The sequence below is a fragment of the Lathamus discolor genome, chromosome 1 (genome assembly GCF_037157495.1).
Source record: "Lathamus discolor isolate bLatDis1 chromosome 1, bLatDis1.hap1, whole genome shotgun sequence".
NCBI classification, from domain to species: Eukaryota; Metazoa; Chordata; class Aves; order Psittaciformes; family Psittacidae; genus Lathamus; species Lathamus discolor.
In genome coordinates, this window is record NC_088884.1 from 6,129,473 (window position 1) to 6,152,321 (window position 22,849).

The following is a 22,849-nucleotide window of genomic DNA, read 5'->3' on the forward strand; positions in this document are numbered from 1 at the left end:
GAGAAAGAGTCTGTTTGGGGGCTCAAATGTTGAATTACACCACTCACTATTGGGTTTTGGGGTGGGGGTGTCTTCATAGGGTGAGCCTGGGCTGCCTGGCACTCCTGGAAGCACTGTGAGTAACACCTACTGCTGTTGACATTTGTTCAGGGAAGGGATGTACTGGGATTTATCAGGAATCATGGGTACCATAGACACATTGCCAGAATGTATTGCTTTCAACCATGCGTGTTATGGAATGGATTTCCCTTCTAGCCTTATCAAAGGTGCAAAGCGATGCAGCTAGCTCCTCTACTTATATATGCATGAATCCCTCCACAAGTGGTGTGTTATTGATGCTGCAAGAAGACTGTGACACAGAAAAGCCTAAAAGCTTGCTTTCTTTTGACAGGTATCTTCTCTGGAGAACACCATTACCCTGAAAGGTGACAAGGTAAGAGCTCCTTGCTGGAGAAGATAGGTGTTGAAGCTCCATTTGTGATCATTTTCCACGTGTTGTATATTTTGTAGCTTCATTACTTTTATAAGACAGAGTTTGCAAACATAACCTGAAACTCCCAAGTTCCTTAAGCAAATACTCACTGTTCCCAGCGCTAGCAACAAAGATCCTCCAAACACAATGCATCATCCTCTTCATCAGGTACTGTAGTGACAGGACAAGGGGTGATGGGTTCAAACTGAAACAGGGGAAGTTCAGGTTGGAGATAAGGAAAAAGCTCTTTACAATGAAGGTGCTGAGGCGCTGGCACAGGGTGCCTGGAGAAGCTGTGGCTGCCCCATCCCTGGCAGTGTTCAAGGCCAGGTTGGACACAGGGGCTTGGAGCAAGCTGCTCCAGTGGAAGGTGTCCCTGCCCATGGCAGGGGTTGGAACTGGAGGAGCTTTAAGGTCCTTTCCAACCCCAACTATTCTGTGATTCTAAGAGCAGAGCTGCTCCAAATTTAAACTTCATTATGTGAATTAGTGTGATAGTTACAAGACAAGGCTGGTTGGTCCATTTGAAAAAGGTGTTGTTGGTCTGGGGCCAGCATGCGAGAAATGCCACAATGTATGATGAAACCACCATCGCCACTAGCAATTGTAGGGGGATCAAAGAACTAACATGTTCCTTCTGGTTTACAGGGGGATCGTGGGAAGGATGGATTGAAAGGTGAAAGAGGTCCTCCCGGCCCAAAGGTATGTTCTGAATGCATGGATCATCTTTGTGTTGATGCCATTGTGTTGGGGAAGGGTAGAGCATCCATCTCACTTCTCTTCTGGCTCTCTGAAAGACTGGGTTTTCAAAGCAGAGTTTCTGAGATGGGCTCATAAGCATGTGGTCACAGTGATGATGTAGTCCTACAACTCGATTGAGCAGACACACAATATTCAGGTCCGAAGATGTTGTTCAGGAGCCGAATGGAATAAAGTTCTGAACTGTTCAGGAATGTTTCCTTCCTTTCCTCCCTGCTGCGAGTTGAAGAACACATCAGAAAGGGATGGAAGAAATGGCTTCTGATACCACACATATCTAGAGAACTTTAGAGGTGGGACCAACTCCTTCAGTCAATGGAGAGGAAAAGGGTAGAGAAAGCAGTATCAGTGGTACAAGTAGATCTCCTGATTGGCATGAGATCTAGGTCATTGTAAAGGCAAAGACTTATCCAGGAGCCTCAGATTTACCCAGTTCAACCAGTGTACCATTGCGGTTCCTGCACCTCATGGAGATGCATCCTTAACCTTGGCATGGAGCTGCAGCACCACTGGGGCCTTCCTGGTGCCCTTCATTCCACCGGAATCTGTCAATGCAGACACCAGATTTCAGTGAAATGAAGCCCATCAGTGGGGCAGGTCACCCCCACCTCAGCAGATGTCCCTTGCCACAGTGCTGGACGTCCCAAGCCATTGCAGCTCATCTGTAGCTTCATCTTTGGTGGTGGCCCAGGATCACTCACATGAAGAGTGTCACCATGAGAGCAAGGAGAGATGGACAGCCTGACTATGTGACTTGCTCTTGGGTATCCAACCCATATTTGACCCAGACCACATGTGAAGTAGGGCCACCAGCACCACTGGCCACATCCAGAAGGGACTGTCAACCATGGTGGCACCTTGGCCACCCTTCTCTTTGCTGCTGCCTCTGCACTGCTGCCACCACAGTGACAGCATTGGTGGCACTGAGGGGCCTCAAAAACCTTTGCTTCTTTACATGTTGAACATAGCCAAGAGTTGGAGAAGGGGACGTTGCAAAGCTCTGTTCCAAACCTCACTTTGATGATGCTCTTGTCTGGCTCTGGTCCATGCCTGCCCTATATATGCAGCCAGCATTTGTATCCAATGGAGGAGTGAAGGAGCCCATTGACCAGGGTAGGATTGAGCCTGATGGGGCTTAATCTGGGGTTATATCATCAGCTGATAGAAGAGTAAGGGCCACATATGTGACTCTTGGCCCTTCTCAGATCTTCTCTTCTTGCTGCTCATTGGGATAATGACTTAGTTAATGAGTTGTTCTTGTTCATTTGAAGGGAGAACCAGGTCCACCAGGCAAAGGAGTGGAAATGCAGGTAAATAAGATTTATAGAGCATATTGATGTTGGAAACACCTCCCTCTGTGTGGGGTTAGGATGCCAGAGGGGACCTGGTTTGGGTCCATCAGCTTAGCTGTCAGCCACCCACAGCACCAGCTTCCTGGTCTGGACAAGAGAGGAGAAGTTCTGACCCTTCTTTCCTCTTGCAGGATCTGGAGAGGCTTTTTGAAGCAAATGGTATCAAGGTAGGAATGCTTTGACCCTCTTATGACAAGTTGATTGTAATTAAGCTTTTCCATCTATTCCCTCTGGCCTTCTGGAGATGTGTGCTCACCCGGGTCCATCACTGCACACACAAGAAGGCAGGGTTCTTGCATGTCCTTTTACAGCTTGCCATGTTATATCACAGAGATGCTGCAAGGGCTGGAGCATCTCTGCTCTGGAGCCAGGCTGAGAGAGCTGGGCTGGGTCAGCCTGGAGAAGAGAAGGCTCCTGAAGGGGAGACCTTAGAGCAGCTCCAGTGCCTAAAGGGGCTCCAGGAAAGCTGGAGAGGGGCTTTGGACAAGGGCCTGTAGGGACAGGCCAAGGGGAATGGCTTGAACCTGCCCGAGGGGAGACTGAGATGAGCTCTTAGGCAGGAGGGTGCACTGTGCTACTGCCTTAATGGTCTCTACTGGTTGCAGCTGGCACTGCTGAAGGACCTCTCCAACATGCTCCTACGGGATGGGCTGGATGTGCTGGTGCAGCAGCTCAGTGGCTCCAAGACAAGCCAGACCTCCAGGAGAAAGCCAGCAGCTCTGCATGTCACTGAGCACAGTGTGAGTATTTTCATCTGTCAGCCTTGGGGCACACAGACCTTGGAGGAAATGAGATGCAGAAATGAGTCACTGAAGGCTTCAGGGTCACCTCTGTCATTAAGCAGGTTGTGGTGACTTGAAGCCACTTTAAGAAACAGTAAAGCTGGAAGAGGCTAATGGCTCATATCAGGATTTTGGATCTTCAGGTTAAACTGATGGGATTGCAAAACACTCTTTTCAGTGAAAATAAAGGAATCAGTTTACCGTTATTGTTGATGGAAGTAGCTAGAAGCCATGGAATCATAGAATGGTTTGTGTTGGAAAAGACCTTAAAGCTTATCCAGTTCCAACCCCTGCCACAGGCAGGGACACCTTCCACTAGAGCAGCTTGCTCCAAGCCCCTGTGTCCAACCTGGCCTTGAGCACTGCCAGGGATGGGGCAGCCACAGCTTCTCCGGGCACCCTGTGCCAGCGCCTCAGCACCCTCACAGTAAAGAACTTCCTTCTTATCGCCAACCTGAACTTCCCCTGTTTCAGTTTGAACCCATCACCCCTTGTCCTATCACTCCAGTCCCTGATGAAGAGTCCCTCTCCAGCATCCATCTGTTCTGCTGTTTATTTTCACCTTAGGGGGTCCTGCAGACCCTGGCACTCTAAACTGATCCTCCACCTCCAGGCTCTGTGCTGCTTCTGTCACCTCCATGCTGACTGGGGCATCATGAGCAGTATCAAACACCAGTGAATCCTGCAGCATCAAAACAAGTGGGTTGATGTGGTGATGACAAACTTGAGCTCCAAGGACTCACAGGTGATGAGCTCATTTCAGTGTTTTAAGGGTGGCTACAAACACAATGGACATAGCCTTGGGCCATATGGTCTAGTGTGAGATGTCCCTGCCCGTGGCAGGGGATTGGAACTGGATGATCTTAAGGTCCTTTCCAACCCAGACCACTCTATGATTGTGTGAAGTGTAGATCTATGCTCCATCTGGTCTGGGGCAGAAATAATTTTAGGAGATTGCATATCAAAATGTGTACAAGGTTCTTTTGAGCTTCCATGTTCCGGTGATGCCTCCTCCTAATCCTCATCCTCCCTTCCTTTCCACCCTTGTCTTCTGAGCAAAAAACCAGCACAGATTGGGCTGCTTTCAAGCCATCCCATGCTGGTTACATGTTGAACATGCCCTGCAACTTCCCCTCACTTGGAGGCTGTAATCAAGGTGCATCTCTTCTGCCCTGGCAAGAATAGATCCAATCCTGCTGTTAGATTGGATTGAAACTGCACAAGAGAAGAGTCCCTACCATGACTCCACGGCCCTCATTTGCTTCAGTAACCAGGCTAACTGCTATAGATGATCTAACCACCTGCATCCTTTGCAACTTCAAGCAACAGACTGTGTTTATGGGAGTTAGGAATTTATTAGCAATTTACAGGCTAACTCTCCATGCTGGACCCAAACTGCAGCACACCTCCGTGAATGACATCAGAGGGCTATATCCAGGTCATCTCATAGCTGCTGGAGGAGTCATGGATCTTAATTTGCCTGATCAGACAGTCCTGATAAGAGATAGTCCAGGAAATAGCGCCTGCAGCAGTGGTGGGGCTTTGCTCATCCTCTTCAGGACAGCCAAGAAGTGACTCACTCTCCATAAGCCCTTGTAGGTCACTGGTAGGAAATGCTGTCTCTAACTGGAGCACAAGAGCTGTTTGGAGCCAGCTTCTGATGATTTTATCTTCCTCTGTGGTTGGCTCAGTGATGACCCTGTTGCTCAGGCACTTAGGTAAGGTGAGACAGGCTCATCCCCTTTCAGCTCCAGGCTCCTGCTGTGGTCTCAGGTGAGATGTGTTGCTTTTCAGGCTCATTGCAACCTGGATGATGGTAGCACTTTAGGAGCTTGAGGGGGCATGAAGTGCTCACCAGTAGATGTGTTTGCACCAGGAGACACAAACTGGATGTATACCAGCAACCCAAACTGCTGGGATTTGAGGTACAAGGACACCAAAACTGTCTCTGTTGGGCTTTAGGAGCCCCTCTCAATTGGGAGAAAGGGTTGGGGACCATCCGAGCCAGCCTGTCTAGGCTGGTCTTCATCCAAAGAGCAAAGAGGATCAAAGCAGTTCTATGACCCCTGGGGATCCTTGCAGCCTGTCCCAGTCCATCCTTGGTGGTACTTGCCAAATTAAAGTGCAAGAAAGGTCTTGGCATCTTGGTTCTCCAGACTTGTCCTGCTGGCTCTGAGCATGCTGTTGGATAAATGGCAGTGTTGATACTGTATTGTGGGTGATGCCTTAGGAAAGGCAGTAACTTGCTTTGCTCTTTGCAGGGTCCTTCTGCTGGTGGTTCTGAACCTGAGTATCAGTCCCTAGGAGACCCTCCTGAGCCCTTGGAGAAAACATCTGAGGAAGGAAGGAAGCAGAGAGACTCAAAAGGGACAGACACTTCTCTCAGCAGTGTAAGTAAATGCTTGTTCGCTGACTTTTAATTAGGTTTTCATTAGTGCTGGTTTAATAGATGCAAAGGAATTACTCTTCTCAGAGCTTGATAGGACAAATCACTGCAATTCTGTGAGGTTTGCCCTATTTTACTGCAGTGAAATGCTAAGTTAGAGAAATCAGTTAGAGAATCAGTGTCAGAGCTTGGAAAAGGGTCTGGCTTTCCGTCTTCTGCCCTGGTTATTAGTGATACTACATTGTCACTTATCCATCACCCTCTGCAGAGCTTGGCTGTGCCCCCATCACACCCAGAAGATGATCTACCAGGAAATCAGTCCATGAAGCTTCAGGAGTCCTTGGAGGACAGGGTGGAAGGACAACCACAGCAGGACTCCAGCCATGTAGGTCTTCCCCAGCAGTTCTGGGCATTAGACCACTGTGGAGATAAGCGATGGACTGGGAGGGACCGGGATGCACATCTTTCACCCAGTGCTCTGGGGCAGCTCCTCCCACATCCCTGCAGGACACTACTACTTGGACATGGGACCTGGGCTGGAAGCTCATGGCCAACCATGTCCATTGCATACAGACAGAGCCCTTGGCAAATGTTTTGTGGGAAAAAGAAGGAAAACCTCTTCCTAATCCGAATCCATCTTGCCACAGCATCCATCCCATTATCTAGGCTTGGCTGACTGAATACTTGATGTTTCTAAATACTATATAAACTCAGATTTGTAATGCTCCAGCAAGAACACAGACCCCAGACAGTGAAGATATGTCCTGATAAGATATTTCCTTTTCCTTCTTAGTTTCCATAGGTATCTCAGGATAGTTCATAGACCCTAAGGCTTCGCTGCACGGAGTTAGCGTTCTAGACCCTGATATGCACCCTCCTGAGCCCAGCTGTGGAATGCAGAGATTGACTCTTTTTAAAGAAGAGGATTTTAGGGTCTAAGCAGGAATTTGGGACTTTCTCCTTTTTAAGGACTCACCAACAAGGGCAAATTGTAGTGTAATGAGTCTTTGTGCATCACCTGAGCCAAGGTGATGTCCCAGTTGAAACATGATGCAGAGTGATTCACTTTACCTCTTCCTTCAAGGTCTGAAGTGGTTTGTTGCTGCACTTGAGCTACAGGACAGCAGCAAAGTAGAGTGTTCTTCCGTAGCCAGGAGTTAGAGCTGGTTTACAAGTGTATGTGTAAGAGAGGTTATATTATTTTCAGCAAGGTTGGAGGGTGCATCCAAGCTGGTAGCACCAGTTATCACAGCTCAGCTGATGGGCAGTAAGTTGTGATATTGCTGCAGTGTGGTTGTCTGATCCCTAGCATCCAGTTTCCCTTTTGTTTTCCGCCCTCCTTGACATGCATTTTGTCCTGAGAACCCAAACCGTGCTCCTCTGCCATGTACCAGACCCAGCACCCTCCACTTTGAACATCATTGTAACCATAAGTGCACAGACCCCAGCATGGAGTGACACCATCCCCAATGATGGAGAGGGAAAATGCCTTCATCCGGTGCTGGTTTAACACCTTTGCACAATGATGTGCTCCTGTGTGATGGAGGGAATGCTCTTTTTGGGAATACTTGGAGACAGGATCCCAACAGCCTTAAAAATGAACTGAAAAATCCCATTGCTGTTTGCTTACAATTACAGCCACAGTTATGGATAGGAACAACATTAACAAGTGTATAGGCATAGCAATGAGGGAGTAGCTCACAGTGGGGAGATGCTGTTGGAGGAGATCTCGCTCAGGTTTAAGTGTCCTGAACCCTTGCTTCTGCTTCCATCACTTCAGTTGTCGCTGGCTGGTTCTGCATTAACACACATTGAATCATGGAGCTGGAATAAAGGACGTGGCAGCAGCCACGAGAGGGCTCCCAGCAGAAACACACATTCACACACCCCCCATGTCTGTGTGTTAGCTGTAGCTCTGAAGACGGTGGCCTGTGTCATGAGCATCCATCAGCTTTGTTTCTCCTCCTGGATGCACCATTTCCCTTGGCTGGGAATGGTTAAGCTGGAGAAAGACCTGGAAGAACAAATGGATGGAGCCTAAATCCCTTCATTTCTTATGGGACTGGGCTGCACGATGCTGGCTGAGGTGGCAGCTTTTTGGTGTCCTGCTCTTGAAAGCAGGTAGAGCTCAGTCCCAATGGACCTGCACCCAGAGACCATGCAATGGGGATATCCCCAATCTGTTTTGCTCCATTTGAAACTGTGGAAATCCAGCTGTGCTGGATGCTTTTTGGGAGCAGATTCCTAAAGGCTTCACATACATCCTGTGTGGAGTTGTTGAATAAATCAGACTACCTCCTTTCTCAATGAAATGGGGGTGATCCGTGTTTGTTGGATGTCTGGAAGCTAAGTGCATCTCTGTGCCCAGACACTGTGGCCATTGGCACTGGGAAGGAAAAAGGACTGTGTGGCCCTGTCAAATGTGACATTTGGGCAGAAAGAACTGTCCTCTTTCATCAATATAAGCAGTTAATTTAATCCCTGCATCCCAAGGACCAAACCCAATCTCTGTGTCCTGTTTGGAATGCTTTTGTTTTTAAAACCCCATGGGAAGTGCAGAGCAGAGCCCCAAAACTGATTTGTAGGTGGCTTTCAGGCTCATATATCACAAGAGACCCAAGGCTGATCATTTTTTAGCCCAATTCGGAGTGTCTGAGATGACTTGATTTCTGCATCAGAGGTTTTCACAGGGAGAACAGACCGAATGTTAAAGAGCTCTTTAATCTTGTGGTGAAAGGCAGAGGAGAGCCAGAGGGAGGAAGCTGAATACTTATAATTCGAATGGGAAATTAGAGCTCAAGTTGATTAACCCCAGGAGCAGGCTGGAGGAAGATGGGATGAGAAGGTGATTCCCTGTCCATCGCTCCCTGAGTTGTCAGCAGCAGAGCAAAGAGGGCTGGGAGAGGGAAGAGTTTTCACTTTGGGTTGACAGAGATGATCTGCTGGCCCTGTTGGGGCTGGCGGTCAACAGCCCTATGGATTAGTGGGTGCAATATCACTGCTAACCCACAGTGATGCTGCATCGAGGTGTTTGGCAGTAATCATTGGTGTAATCCTGAGCCCTGGTGTTATCGAACACCTTTCCCTGAATCCCAGCCCAGAGAATTCCCTATCAAATGGAGAGCTATTGGAAAGATAGGCAGATAGCATCACCCTTCCTGCTCTTGTGTGTGATGATCATAGCAGCCTGCCAGTATCTGAGGAGGGAATACAGGGATGCTGGAGAGGGACTCCTCATCGGGGACTATAGCAATAGGACAAGGGGTGATGGGTTCAAACTGAAACAGGGGAAGTTCAGGTTGGAGATAAGGAAGAAGCTCTTTACAATGGGGGTACTGAGGCGCTGGCACAGGGTGCCCAGAGAAGCTGTGGCTACCCCATCCCTGGCAGTGCTCAAGGCCAGGTTGGACACAGGGGCTTGGAGTAAGCTGCTCTAGTGGAAGGTGTCCCTGCCCGTGGCAGGGGTTGGAACTGGATAAGCTTTAAGGTCCCTCCAACCCAAACCAGTCTGGGATTCTATTATTCCCATTTTGGTAGGGGTGTTCGTAAAAGTGGAAGGGCCGCCACAAGTTTAAGGCACTTCAACCCCCCCCCCCCCCCAAGCATGATGGGATCTGTAACCAAGAGTGTTTTCCTCACTTGCAGTTGGTGTAAAATCTCTTTTATCCTCAGGAGGATGCAGAAGTGTGGTCCAAAGGCAGGGGAACAGCAGCAGCCCCTCTCTCCCTGCAGCCCTTGCATCCTCTCAGCTCATTTAGGCTCTCAGAGTGAACCCAGTGATGCGAAGGGAGTGGAATAGAGCCGGTTGTTTTCCTGTAAGCAGCAGCTGTAATCACAAATTTTACCTGTTAAAAGGTTCATGAGGCCCTGGGGAGAAGCAGCTGTAATAGCCCAAGAGCTTCATCTCAGAGGTGCGATTACTGCCCGGCAGGAGTTAATGGGGAAGCAAACTCAGTGATAGACAGAGGCAGGATGAGCCCAGGTACACGTGTCTGTGCGAGGAGCGGCGACCGATTACTCTCTCTATGGGTGAGCAGCTTCTTTGGTGTTCCAGGACCTTAACAGCCAACCCCTGCCTCCTCCGTCTCCCATGCAGTAAAGTTAGTTCATTTTCAGACTTAATTCAGATAAATGCCCCTGGTTATCTCCATGTGGATAACCCCATAGTCACAATTTTCCTATCTGCTTGGCCTCTTCTTTTTCCCTCTTTCCTGTGTTTTTTTGCATATTGTTTTATTCCCCTTTTATTGCCGTTTTTCTCTTCCCTGTTCTGATTTCATCTGTTCCTTTCCTCTTCCTCTCTCTTCCCTTCTTTTTCACACCGTCACCCACCCTCAGTAACTCATTCCTTTAGAAAGCAGCAGCCTCGCCCCTTTCCTTAGAGGTGCCTTATTGCTGGCACCTCCAAGCAGGAAACTGCTAAAATTGCAGAGGAATTGCAGAAGGAAGGCAAGTTATTACCCCCTGCAATTTCCCAGCACCCCAGTAAATGGCAGCTCTATGAGATGAAAGGCACACGGGTCACCTTCAAACCTCGGTAAGGTCTCAGCAGCCCATTCTTGCTTCACCGCTGCCTTGTGATGCTGTTCAGCGTGTCTGTGAGTTGAACGTGGACCCGTGCTAAAGAGAAGCATCATTTTAGAGCTAAAAGTTCTTTGCTATAAGTGCTAAGAGTTGATTTTTACAGCATTTAAGACTTTAGGATGAACTATCATGAGAAATCCACGTGGTCTCGTCTAACGGGACCATCTGACCCATCTAAATCACCTCGATGTAAGCACTGGAGATGTTCCTCTTGCTTGTCCCGTTAGAAAACACACCCTTGATGGGCCCTCCCCTGAACAAGCTGTACCAGCACATCTCTGACTTGTCTTTTATTCCTCCTTCTGTCACCCTTGCCATCTTTCAGGAAAGAATTTCCATTTTAATTGGACCAAAATAGTGGTTTTTTTAATCCTTTACGTGTTTTGGTGAGTCAGAAACTTCCTGGGCTCATTTGCCATTAGGTAAAACTCACATCCGGCCAGTGAATATCTGGCAAAACAGGATATTTTGCCATCATCCCTAAAAACCTGACAGCGTAATGTCCAGGGCTGCCCCAACCAGCATTTCCTGGAAGCCCTTCACTTAGGATTTACTTTCCCTTAACTTTAACCATCTAAAAGCCTCAACACAGACTTTTAGGTGAAATTAATTGTGATTAATCCTGCTTTTTGTTTCTGCAGCAAAAAAAAAATGCGGCAATAGTGCTGAATAACTAGTGATTTTTCCCTCTCCTTCATGTCCTTCTGGCAGGGTTGAGGTTTGGGTGCAAGGAGATGCTGAGCTTTCATTCATATATATGTATCTCTCATATCTATTTCATATATATATATTTCATTATGTATATATATATACAGATTTATATCTATTCTATATTAACATATATATTAAGATATTCACCAGAGCCACACTGCAGTGCTCTCACTGTGTGGTTCAGGGAATCACTGCTGTACACAGAGATATCCAGCAGTGAGGAAGATCATCATCTTTACAACAGCAAGTAGATAATTTACCGTTGCTAATATGAAGAAGAACAAACCATGCCAGTAACTATTTATACAAGCTTTATTGTGTGTGCCTTAAAAGTTTATCAGCCTAAATCGTGAGCACTGCAAATATCACCAAGTGGCAGGTTAACGTGTAGACATTAATGGGCATTAATAATGGTTTTATTCCAATCAGGTATATTAAGGTACAGTAAGTATTGCTGGTGTGTTACTCGGGCACGGCTGGGGCAGGGAGGCATTTGAAGTCCAAAGTTGCAATATTTTAGGTGGGTTTTATTTCTTTTAAATGGCAGAAAATTAATTGCTTTAATAATCACAGAATCACAGAACCCCAGCCTGGTTTGGGTTGGAAGGGGCCTTAAAGCTCCTCCAGTTCCAACCCCTGCCATGGGCAGGGACCCCTTCCACTAGAACAGCTTGCTCCAAGCCCCTGTGTCCAACCTGGCCTTGAACACTGCCAGGGATGGGGCAGCCACAGCTTCTCTGGGCACCCTGTGCCAGCGCCTCAGCACCCTCACAGGGAAGAGCTTCTGCCTAAGAGCTCAGCTCAGTCTCCCCTCTGGCAGGTTAAAGCCATTCCCCTTGGCCTGGCCCTACAGGCCCTTGTCCCAAGCCCCTCTCCAGCTTTCCTGGAGCCCCTTTAGGCACCGGAGCTGCTCTAAGGTCTCCCCTTCAGGAGCCTTCTCTTCTCCAGGCTGCCCCAGCCCAGCTCTCTCAGCCTGGCTCCAGAGCAGAGCTGCTCCAGCCCTCACAGCATCTCCATGGCCTCCTCTGGCCTCGCTCCAACAGCTCCACGTCCCTCTTGTGCTGCTGCCCCAGAGCTGGATGCAGTGTTATGATCATTATTATTGTTGTTGTTGTTGTTACTATTGATACTATATAATGTTAGGTGCTCAGAAGGATGCTTTTTCCCTTCCCACAGGAAGATGTGAATTCAGATGATGGCTCTGTGCTCCCAGGAAGTGTTAGAGCCAGGAGATCTGCTGAGCACAAGACACACAAGGTAAGCACCCCATTGGACTTGCCTATGTGCCATCAGTGTGATCCAGGAGGAAGAGGTGACCTTCCCTTGTTGGTTCCATTACAGATTCATCCTCCTGGTGCCTCGGGAGCTCGGAAATCACTGCCTGGATCTGTGGTGAGTGAAGACCCCATGCAAGGCTGTCTTGTATGGACACAAGGGGAATGCTGCAAAGTCACAATGAATGTAGAGGGTGGGGTGAAAAGTTAGTGATAGATATGAATAAATAAACCAAGAAAGAGCTGCTGCAGAAGCATCTTTCTTGCCAGAGCAGATTGTTCTCCCTGTATCTGGCAAGGGCCTTGGAAACAGAAGTGGGGAAAATCAAACTCAGTCAATGAGGGAACGTAATAACCTCGTTCATGGTGAAAGCAGCATAAGTGAAGGGTGTTTTGTACCCTGAGAGCTTAGAGGATATCTGTATGTGTGTTTAAATGTGTAAAGTATGTTTATAAACACATCTCTGATGTACCTGCATCATTACATTGTCGACTTTAACACAATATCCCAGGAATGGGAAGTGCAAAGAGTTGATTTTCACAACATTTAAGAGTTCTGGATTTAAGGATTCTGAACAGATTTCCCCCAAGTTTCAATGAATTCCTTGAAAACCAGTGAGTGGCCCCTCACCCTGCATTCCCAGGGGAATGGCAGCACTGAGCTGAGCTCATCCACACCATCCCTCATAGCTCTCCATGAAGGGACAGGGTTAAGGTCCATTGCCAAAAGCCTGGTTCTGAGGCATTTCTTGGCTCATGGTTTCACGGTTCATTTCTTGGTTTCCTGGCAGCCCATCTGCAATGGGCAGCACCAGCTCTTAGATGTCCCATCCATGCTGTAGCAGGTCAGAAGGAGCCTGGAAGCCACCCCATATCCAACCAGAAGCCTTTCAGTGGGGTTCTTGTGATCCCGTGGCTTCCCTGTGAGATGCCTCCAGCCTCTCCAATTGCTGCCTAACATCTTGCTGCTCAGAAGTGTCTTTTCCATGACTCAAGGGCAGAAATTTCTCCAACTGCTCTCACACTTTCCTCCTTTCTTTTCCATTCAAGGCATACCTAGGGCCTCATCAGTGGAGGAGAATCAAGGTACAGCATCATGTCATACTCCTCTTATTGCAGCTGCACACAGTGAGGATGTTGCTGGTCCTTTCTCCTAACACATCACATCCCAACCCCATTCCATATGTGCATTTTGTCCTTACAGAAGGAGGGAAATGGCCCAGCAGATCCACCCTCCCTTGGCCAAAAGGTCAGTGCTTTTGCTTCACCTTTTAATGCTGATACCAAACAGCACCTGAAGGGAGGCAGGATAGTGATCATCTCCCAGAGCAGATTCATCTGGTGGCCGAGGAATCACTGGTGCCAGTAGATTCAAGAGGTAGTAATCAACAGTTTTGGCCACTGGCAATGAGCAGACCTTCCCTGGGACACTGGCACAGGGTGCCCAGAGAAGCTGTGGCTGCCCCATCCCTGGCAGTGTTCAAGGCCAGGTTGGACACAGGGGCTTGGAGCAACCTGGTCTAATGGAAGGTGTCCCTGCCCATGGCAGGGATTGGAGCTGGGTGAGCTTTACGGCCCCTTCCAGCCCAAACCATTCTATGACTCCAGGCTTGAACTTTTCATAGATGATCCAAAAGTGGGGTTTTGGGGATCCTCAATAGTTTTGTCCTCCGTGGACTTCTCTGTCTCCCCTAAACTCATTGCATCCTTTAACATCTGCAGTATCCTGAGGCAGCGAGACCCTCAGCTTACCACTCATACCTGCAAAATGTATTTTCTCTTCCTGCATTTCCACTGCACAAGATAGAAGGGATGGCATCAGGGACATCCCCAGTCTGGTTGGGGTTACAAGTGGTGGAAATGAGGGGCTCCTCCAAAGTTGTTTGCCAAAAGCTGATGCAGGAAAGAGGACAGCACCCATCTGGTCTAAAGAGGGAAGGAAAAATTCCTTGCGGTGATGCACGTTTGCAATTGAAAGAGTTGCCTGTTGTTTTCCAGGGAGAAATGGGAGCTCCAGGAGTCCAGGGAGACAAAGGAGAAAAGGTAGTGATGGTGTTTTCTCTGCCTGAACCTCTGAGACCAGGAGAATGCTCTGGGTTTGGAAAAGGAGAGGCAGCTGGGAATGTGCTGATGGAGATAACATTCAGGTGTATGGGAGACTGTGCCCATATAAATTGGGATTGCCACAGTTCCACCTTTATCCCTGAATCTGGCTGTGTGTTCCTGTTCCTCCCCTTAGAGCAAATGGAAAAATCCAGGAGGCTTTCCTGATGCTCCTTTTCCGCTGGATCCACGAACTAAACCAAGTGACATGCAAAAGCCAGCCCTGGCACCAGGACAGGGATGGAAGAAGGGCCACACAAAACACTGTTTCATGGACACTTCTAGCAGCAAAGGCTTATAGGGACCTAATAGCAGATCTGGGGTGATGGGACCCAGATATTCAAGAGGAAAACAAGGCAGGTTGCTGTTGAAAAGCACAGCCTGATGGGGAAGGGGTACTTTGCATGGGCTACCCTTTAACCACCTTCGTAGTGGAGAGTCCTGGGTTATACAGGCATGAGGAGGGATGGAGAGAGCTGGAAGGTGGATGGTTTTTGTCTTGCAGGGGCAGCCTGGGGAGATGGGAGAACCTGGAGCAAAGGTGAGCATCAGCAGCTGGAGCAGGACAGCGTTACCAGCTGAGGGGCCCAAATCCAGCAGTGCAGATTGCCATAGGAAAGTCCATATTGACTGGGTCAATCCAGTTCTCCATCTCCTCATGAGCAGTGTGGCTGTGTGTGAGGGCATTTGCCTCTTCCCTAGGCACATAGCTACTGCCTGTCTCCCCAGGGGAAAAGAGGTGGAGGTCAGAGGGTCCGGTTGCTCTGCCTACGAGAAGGCCACGAGGATGAGCAGGGGCTGGAGCAGCTCCCATATGGAGCCAGGCTGAGAACATGGGGGCTGTTGAGCCTGGAGAAGAGAAGCTGCGTGGAGACCTCAGAGCAGCTTCCAGTGTCTAAAGGGGGCTACAGGGATGCTGGAGAGGGACTCTTCATCAGGGACTGTAGTGATAGGACAAGGGGTGATGGGTTCAAACTGAAACAGGGGAAGTTCAGGTTGGAGATAAGGCAGAAGCTCTCCCTGTGAGGGTGCCGAGGCGCTGGCACAGGGTGCCCAGAGAAGCTGTGGCTGCCCCATCCCTGGCAGTGCTCAAGGCCAGGTTGGACACAGGGGCTTGGAGCAAGCTGCTCTAGTGGAAGGGGTCCCTGCCCATGGCAGGGGTTGGAACTGGAGGAGCTTTAAGGTCCCTTCAACCCAAACCATTGAGTGATTCTATGAGCACAGCTGGAAGCCTTTGTTCTTGCTCAGGGCTGCACTGAGGTGATAACTTCACACGGCTTCTTGCACAAGCTTGGTAACTCTCTGTTTATTTCATAGGGCACCAAGGGAGAAAGAGGTGAAAATGGTCAAAAGGTAAAGAACAATGCTGGTGCCACAGTCAGGGGGGTCTCATACACTCCGGGAGCTTGCCTGCTCTTTTTGCCCCCCTAACCTTTCTGTCTCAGGGAAAGGTGTTCAGGTAACCTCCCGAGATGTGGGATCAGTGGCCAGCCACTCACTAGGGACCTGGTGTCTCGCTGTTGATGAGGGAGGGACTCAGATCACATGGACAGAGCACCTACCTCATAAATGAGTAATGTCAGAAGATGGGAGGCTCGTCTAGAGTCTTCTGATACCATCTCCAGTAATATAATATTTCATCCCTGCCCATGGCAGGGGGTTGGAAGTGGATGAGCTTTAAGGTCCCTTCCAACCCAAACCATTCCATGATTCTATAATATTCCTGCAACTCAGTTCCTTCTTTTCTAGAGCTGTTTAAATGCTCTCAGGAGCTTTTTGTCTCCCGGTTGGATAAGACTTCACATCATCTAGAGCAGATGTGATGGTCAGTGAGGGCTCTGTAGAAACCCTCAATGTAGGATAAGCTATGAGGGGCTTCAGGGCATGAAGCAAGCTCTCATTCTTATGGGCCTACAGTCAAAGGAGTGATCCTAATTTCTTCACAGGGAGAACCAGGAATTGGGTTCAGAGGTCCTATTGGTCAGGCTGGGCCACCTGGACTTAAGGTAAGCCTTTCTTCTCTTCTATATAGGATCTCACTTGGGTTTTTTCCAGGTCTTTCCCTTTGTAGTCCTTGCTTTCCACCATTGGATGTGGAGCATAGATCTGTCTGTGGCTACAAAGATAAAGCACTAAAGCCAGTCCCAGCCTGGGATGGCAAACACCATCATATGTGTCTGGGACAGAATGAGTGCTCTATGCCCTCCAAAGGGGCATTTCAAAACAGGTGAGGTCCAGAGGATAAACATTATAGAATCATAGAGTGGTTTGGGTTGGAAGGGACCTTTAAAGGTCATCCAGTTCCACCCCCCCCCTGCAATGAGCAAGAACATCTTCAACTAGATCAGGCTGTGAAATATGGCTGTGAAAAATCCAGGGAATTTCTGTCTCAGCACATAAGTGTTTCTGTGATCCCTTGGGATGCTGCAGGTCTGCAGGGCTTGAACTCACTGGAGAGCTCTGAAGGTCTGCAGATAGGGTCTCCCTGCTTAGAAAGTCATGGTACAGCCCTTTCATAGAATCAGTTAGGTTGGAAAAGACCTTTAAGATCATCAAGCCCAAGGACTCCAGCCCTAGGACCTCTGTTATGGACCAGTGATTGAGGGTTGTCCTGGTACTGGTGTTTTGTGTATGGTCATGTGAATTCAACGGGACACCCCTGGCTTTCTCCAGGACCTTTAGGGGGGCAGTTAATGCCACCTAAGACCCAAATTCCTTGTGATCCACTCAACAGGGGGAGCCAGGGGCCCCAGGATCTCCAGGAGCTCAAGGCATCCAGGGCATTCGTGGCAACCCCAGCATCCCAGGGTCACAGGGAGACAGAGGGGCTCCAGGTTTGCCTGGGGTGCCAGGACAGAAGGTAGGTGACGTGAGGGGACAACGTGTGTTGTGTCAGCCACCCTATGGTGAGAACAATGATAACCCTATTGAGACTGTCTGTGCTGGGTGTCCACTGTGGGTCAGGCTCCCACTTATCCAGGTCTCCTGTATAGGCCTATATGTAGAGCGTATGTAGTCTATATGTAGTCAGGGAAGCAGGAACAAAGCCTGGTTGCAGAAGGAGAGGTAACAACGTTGATTAGACCAACTGATGTTGTTAGGGAATAAACAGGCCAAGAGATTTGGTGCAGGGGGTATGTCCTTCAAGAGGAAAGGAGGGAAAGGGAAAGGGAAGGGAGAGGAGAGGAGAGGAGAGGAGAGGAGAGGAGAGGAGAGGAGAGGAGAGGAGAGGAGAGGAGAGGAGAGGAGAGGAGAGGAGAGGAGAGGAAAGGAAAGGAAAGGAAAGGAAAGGAAAGGAAAGGAAAGGAAAGGAAAGGAAAGGAAAGGAAAGGAAAGGAAAGGAAAGGAAAGGAAAGGAAAGGAAAGGAAAGGAAAGGAAAGGAAAGGAAAGGAAAGGAAAGGAAAGGAAAGGAAAGGAAAGGAAAGGGAAAGGAAGGAAAGGAAAGGAAAAGGAAGGGAAACGAGGGAAAGGGAAAGGAGGCTGGGAAGGAAAGAGGTGAGGATAGCACAGGAGATGTCAGCAAGGGGTTTGGGGGTCTGTAGCCCCTGGAAACAGAGGAAGCAATGGGTAAGTCTTATTTCAGGGACACGGAGACTTAGCTGGAGGTGGGGTGGTGGACAGCAATTCAGGTCTCCGTGTAGCTGGAGTCCCCTCTCCTCAACAACAAGAAACCCACACAATGAGGCTATTCCAGAGCACCTGAGGGCACCGGCTCCTGCTCTCTGTGTGGATGGGGAAAGCAGAACCTTTCCCATCAGGGTGTTCTCCTCCTTAAAGGGTTTTGTTCTCAAGGGGGAGCGTGGGAAGAGAGGCCGGAATGGATTTGCTGGACGCCCGGGACCAACAGGATCCCCAGGAAAGGAGGTGACTTCTGTACCTTGCCCCTGTGTCTTCTGAGCAGCAGAGGGATGGCTGGTGGTGAGGTTGAGGCCCTGGGACTGGGCTGAGAGTGCATTCACCCTCGTGGGACACCAGGACAGGAGAGCATTGAGAATTGCAAAGCAAAGCCCTTTCTGTTTTGTTTTTCTTGCCCTACAGGGGATTCCTGGGACACCCGGACCCAAAGGCAACAAGGTCAGTGCCAATCTGCCAGGGTGGAAATGGGAGAGCCCACTGCCCTCCCCTGGCTCCTTATCCCTGACCCCATCCAGCCACTTCATCCTTCTTTCTGCCTTATGCCCTTCTTCCCAATGGTTGCTGGAGCATCCTTCAGAGAGAGCAGCAGCAAGTCAATGGAAGTGACTCTATGACTTAAATCATGGCCAGACTAATCAGCAACCATGTGATGTGGTGTCCTTTCTCCAAGTGAGACCTCTGGGCTTCTCTGTTCTGCAGGGAGAAATTGGCTTTGGAGCAGCTGGACCAAGAGGACCTCACGGACTGCCTGGCCCTCAGGTAGGTCCCTATATAAATGCTCCTGGCTTGGCTTCTTGCAGCCTACCCTCTTTTGGAGGCAGCTTTATAGCATCACTTCCACTCACCCATCTTAGAAGATGCCTAAAGGGCTGATTTCAGACCCCTCAATTTTTCACCAGCCAGATTTGGAGGTGATGGACACTGGTTCATCAGGAGCTGGAACTGGCACAGACCAGAATCTGTCCAATAGGTTGCAATTAGCATCTCCTCCACACCCTCAATCACTGCAGGCCACGCTGGCCAACTGCATGGCCAAGTGAATCCTGCCCCTTTGACTGTGTTGGCTGTGCTCTCACTGGCTAAATGGGAGTGCTGAAGGCGATAACTACACCCCAATATCTGCGTGTTTTAATCCCAGTGACTTGCTGAGGATCCACCTTGGGTTTGTGTGCTTTGGGGATGCTACCTGCAAGCTTGTTCCTTCAGAAACCTGCCTCTAGCTTCTTTATCCTCATTCCCATCTTCCCTCCTGTTCTCCTGGCAGAGGAAAACCAGCTCCCATCACTGGAGCAGCAGCATTCCCTTTTCCTCATGCTGCTGTGAAGTTTCGGTCTCTTTCTGGCAAAGCCCCTCTTGAGCTGTAATCAAAAGCCATGTTTCAAGTTGCTCCTTCTGTGCCTGTTGCGCAAATAAACTCATTTTATGCTGCAATCCATTTAGACAAACTCCACATCTGCCAGAGGAAGTGTTCAATGAGGCCGCTGAGACAAAACACTTACTGGGAATGTCACCAGCTGTGAAAGGTCTGGGGTGAAGCTTCATTATGTGGAGGAAATAATGAAATGATGTTTCTGCTCTTCTGACTCCAGTGTAAATCTAAAGTGAATCACAGAATCTCAAACTGCATTGGCTTTGCATGAGATCTAAATGGGCCTTGTAGGACAATGACAAAGTTTAGGCATCTTGAAGACATGTAAGTCTTGTAGGATTTACCTTGGGAGGTCGTAAAAGGACTTCATAGCCCCACCAGCACAGCTATACCTCATAGCAAGGTTTATAGGGAGCTAACAGTACACTTAAAGGGAGGCTCAGGACAAGGTCTGGCATCTGGAAACCACATCTGGGCGTGAAGATGAGCCTCACTTTAGTCTCCAAAGGTACGAGTTGCTGTTGAGCAGTTGACTGGTGGCCTCTTCTTTCTGAAAGTCAGTGGAATGAGTTTCCAGGTGAATTCCTGTCTGCCGTATTCATTGTGTGAGTCCTGCTGGGATCATGTTCAACAGGGAGATATCAATGTGCAGAAATGCTACTGAGCTCTCTGATAGCAGGGGTAAGCCTCTGTATCCCAGGGACATCTCACAGCTCTGTCCCTTGCCTTTGTCGGAGGTAAGTACATCTTGGGGAGGGACAGACCAGGTCATCCAGCTTCAAACAGCTTCTTCTGAGCTGGTCCTACCAGGACCTCTCTATACCAACAGAAGGAAGAGGCACCTTTTTGGTGTGGTTTATATGATGCCAAATGAGATGCAGATTATCTCACAAATGCCTGTTTCTCTCAGGGGCTGAGGAGAAGCTGAGGCTTGAAGCTTCAACCTGACCAAAACATTATTCTCTAAACACCGCAGTGTCTACCGGCAGTGACATGTGGCTGATCTCAAGCCCTTTAGGCTGTTTGATCCAGATCCATAGGAGCATTATGGCTCCTAATCCTAATGGAGATACAAGTGAGGAGGTTGGACAACTCCTTTGAGGATCTCGGCTTCTGCTTAATTCCTGTTGTCCCCAGTGGGATGGCTTGCAGAGTTGAGACAGTGTGTGTTGCATTTCTTTTTTGCTGATGTCCATCACTACCCTTCTCCATCCTAACAGGGTGATGAAGGCATCGTGGGAATCCGGGGTCCTCCTGGCGTAATGGTGAGTGGTAAAATAGAATAAAGGGGGGATTTCTGGTGTCCTCAACATAAAAAGGACACAGAGCTGTTCAAGCAAGTCCAGAGGAGGCCTTGAGGATGCTCAGGGGCTGGAGCAGCTCCTGGATGGAGACAGGCTGAGAACATTGGGCTGTTGAGCCTGGAGAAGAGAAGCTGTGTGGAGACCTCAGAGCAGCTTCCAGTGTGTGAAGGGAGCTACAAGGATGCTGGAGAGGGACTCTTCATCAGCGACTGGAGTGACAGGACAAGCAAGGGGTGATGGGTTCAAACTGAAACAGGGGAAGTTCGGGGTAGAGATAAGGCAGAAGCTCTTCCCTGTGAGGGTGCTGAGGCGCTGGCACAGGGTGCCCAGAGAAGCTGTGGCTGCCCCATCCCTGGCAGTGTTGAAGGCCAGGTTGGACACAGGGGCTTGGAGCAAGCTGCTCTAGTGGAAGGTGTCCCTGCCTGTGGCAGGGGGTGGAACTGGATGAGCTTTAAGGTCCTTTCCAACCCAAACCACTCCATGACTCTATGATTCTGTGATTTTGCAAGCCATAGAGTGTGATTTTCATACCCTTAGCATTAACAGAGGCAGCCTCCAACTCTCAGACACCATAAGGGAAGGGTTGCTCCCGGAGGGCTCTTCCAGGTGGAGGTGATGGGGATCCCCAGATGAGAATCAGCCCTTCAGGGATGAGATCCGGGGGTGAAACCTGGCACTGGAACCACCCTTGGTCTGGGGAATTTCATAAAGGCCCATCCTGTTCGTAATAACAGATTCACTCCGATAGAGAAAACAGCCTAAGGAGAGTAGAGGCTCCTGTGCTGATCCTACCAGTAGCTTCTCCATGGTGGAGCCCATCCTTGAAGCAGCTCTGCCTGTGAGTGTTGTCTGCTCTTTCCTAACACCTTCTCCATGCTAGCATTTATCTTCACATGTTGTTTTATGTTCCTGCAGGGTGTGAAAGGCTTCCCAGGTCCAAAAGGCGAAAGGGTAAGTAACAGTCATCTTATCTACACAGTGCCTTGGAGCAAGGCACCATTGTGGGAGCCTTTATCTGCAACAGCACACACTGATGATGCCCCTGTTAAACCAGTGGGGATAATCCAGGCATTTTATGGAGTGGACTGGGAGGGGACCTCAATCAGTGTGTAGTGACATTAGCAGTCACTAATGCCCTGTAATGGCTGGGCTGAAATAAGGCACGTGCTGTCTTTATGCATGCCTAGGTAGTTTGGAATGGAAATTTGGGAGTTTGGGCAGAAGGTGACCCCAGGTATAATCTGGTTAATCCCAAAATGTAGAGGGTTAGGGGAAGAAGGCTAGAGAGGACAATGAGTGCCCAACAGGCAACACATAACCTTTCATTCTCACCGATGAGCGCGAATCTCCTTGGTCTCCTGCTGCATCCCACTTGCAACCCTAGGAAAGTGCAGTACTGAGAACTGCATCCCAAATGTAAGGGATTATAAAAAACTTCCAGGAACAGCTGCTATTCCATACACTTACAGTAAAGCATGCCAGATTTGAGGTTGAAATGTGGGAAATCCTGTATTATATAGGATGCCATCCCACCCTAGATGCAGTGTATGAACATGCCTGCAGCATGGAAGTGCTACATCCCATTGGGAGGTTGAAATCCAGCAGCAGCTACACATTGTGGCTGTGCTGAGCATAAAGTCAGGCAAATCACTTCAGTTTTCTGGGTCTTTATTTGTTGTCAATGCAACAGATTCTAGTTGTATGGATGTAGAGTGCCCAGAGGAGCTGTCTTCCAGCATTGATAGAGCTTAGTGGCTTGGAGTGTGAATCAGTGGACTGAGCAACACAAGAAGAGTTGTGTTAAGGCATAAAGGTGTAATAAGGGAATCGCTCAACGTCTTGTTTTTTTTTCCTGTGTTCAGGGTGATCGGGGACTTCTGGGACCCAAGGGAGAAAGAGTAAGAACATTCCAGATTGTGACTTTCTGGGACAGGTGGGGTAAAAGGTTTTTATTCAGGATTTTATAGTTACCAGTGATCAGGTGGACAGTGAGCAGTTATTTAAATGAGTCAGACATCATAGAAGGTAAAGATGTAAATAGTAAATAATATTTATATGTGCTTTCAAATATTATAGAATCCCAGACTGGTTTGGGTTGGAAAGGACTGCAAAGCTC

At 48.9% G+C, this 22,849-nt stretch overlaps 1 protein-coding gene across 1 annotated transcript in view; it reads left to right on the forward strand.

Annotated features, from left to right (window-relative positions):
* The window catches only part of LOC136011516 (collagen alpha-1(VII) chain-like), a 118,188-nt gene that overhangs the window by 64,499 nt on the left and 30,840 nt on the right, over positions 1-22,849 (forward strand). The window contains exons 48-70 of the mRNA XM_065673450.1: positions 80-115; positions 392-433; positions 1,121-1,174; positions 2,503-2,541; positions 2,715-2,750; positions 3,189-3,323; positions 5,627-5,755; positions 6,020-6,136; positions 12,223-12,303; positions 12,388-12,438; positions 13,371-13,406; positions 13,525-13,569; positions 14,319-14,363; positions 14,929-14,964; positions 15,741-15,776; positions 16,370-16,429; positions 17,158-17,283; positions 18,217-18,288; positions 18,463-18,498; positions 18,760-18,819; positions 20,650-20,694; positions 21,649-21,684; positions 22,596-22,631. Coding sequence (XP_065529522.1) covers positions 80-115; positions 392-433; positions 1,121-1,174; positions 2,503-2,541; positions 2,715-2,750; positions 3,189-3,323; positions 5,627-5,755; positions 6,020-6,136; positions 12,223-12,303; positions 12,388-12,438; positions 13,371-13,406; positions 13,525-13,569; positions 14,319-14,363; positions 14,929-14,964; positions 15,741-15,776; positions 16,370-16,429; positions 17,158-17,283; positions 18,217-18,288; positions 18,463-18,498; positions 18,760-18,819; positions 20,650-20,694; positions 21,649-21,684; positions 22,596-22,631 — 1,389 coding nt within the window. The remainder of the gene's footprint in view (positions 1-79; positions 116-391; positions 434-1,120; positions 1,175-2,502; positions 2,542-2,714; positions 2,751-3,188; positions 3,324-5,626; positions 5,756-6,019; positions 6,137-12,222; positions 12,304-12,387; positions 12,439-13,370; positions 13,407-13,524; positions 13,570-14,318; positions 14,364-14,928; positions 14,965-15,740; positions 15,777-16,369; positions 16,430-17,157; positions 17,284-18,216; positions 18,289-18,462; positions 18,499-18,759; positions 18,820-20,649; positions 20,695-21,648; positions 21,685-22,595; positions 22,632-22,849) is intronic.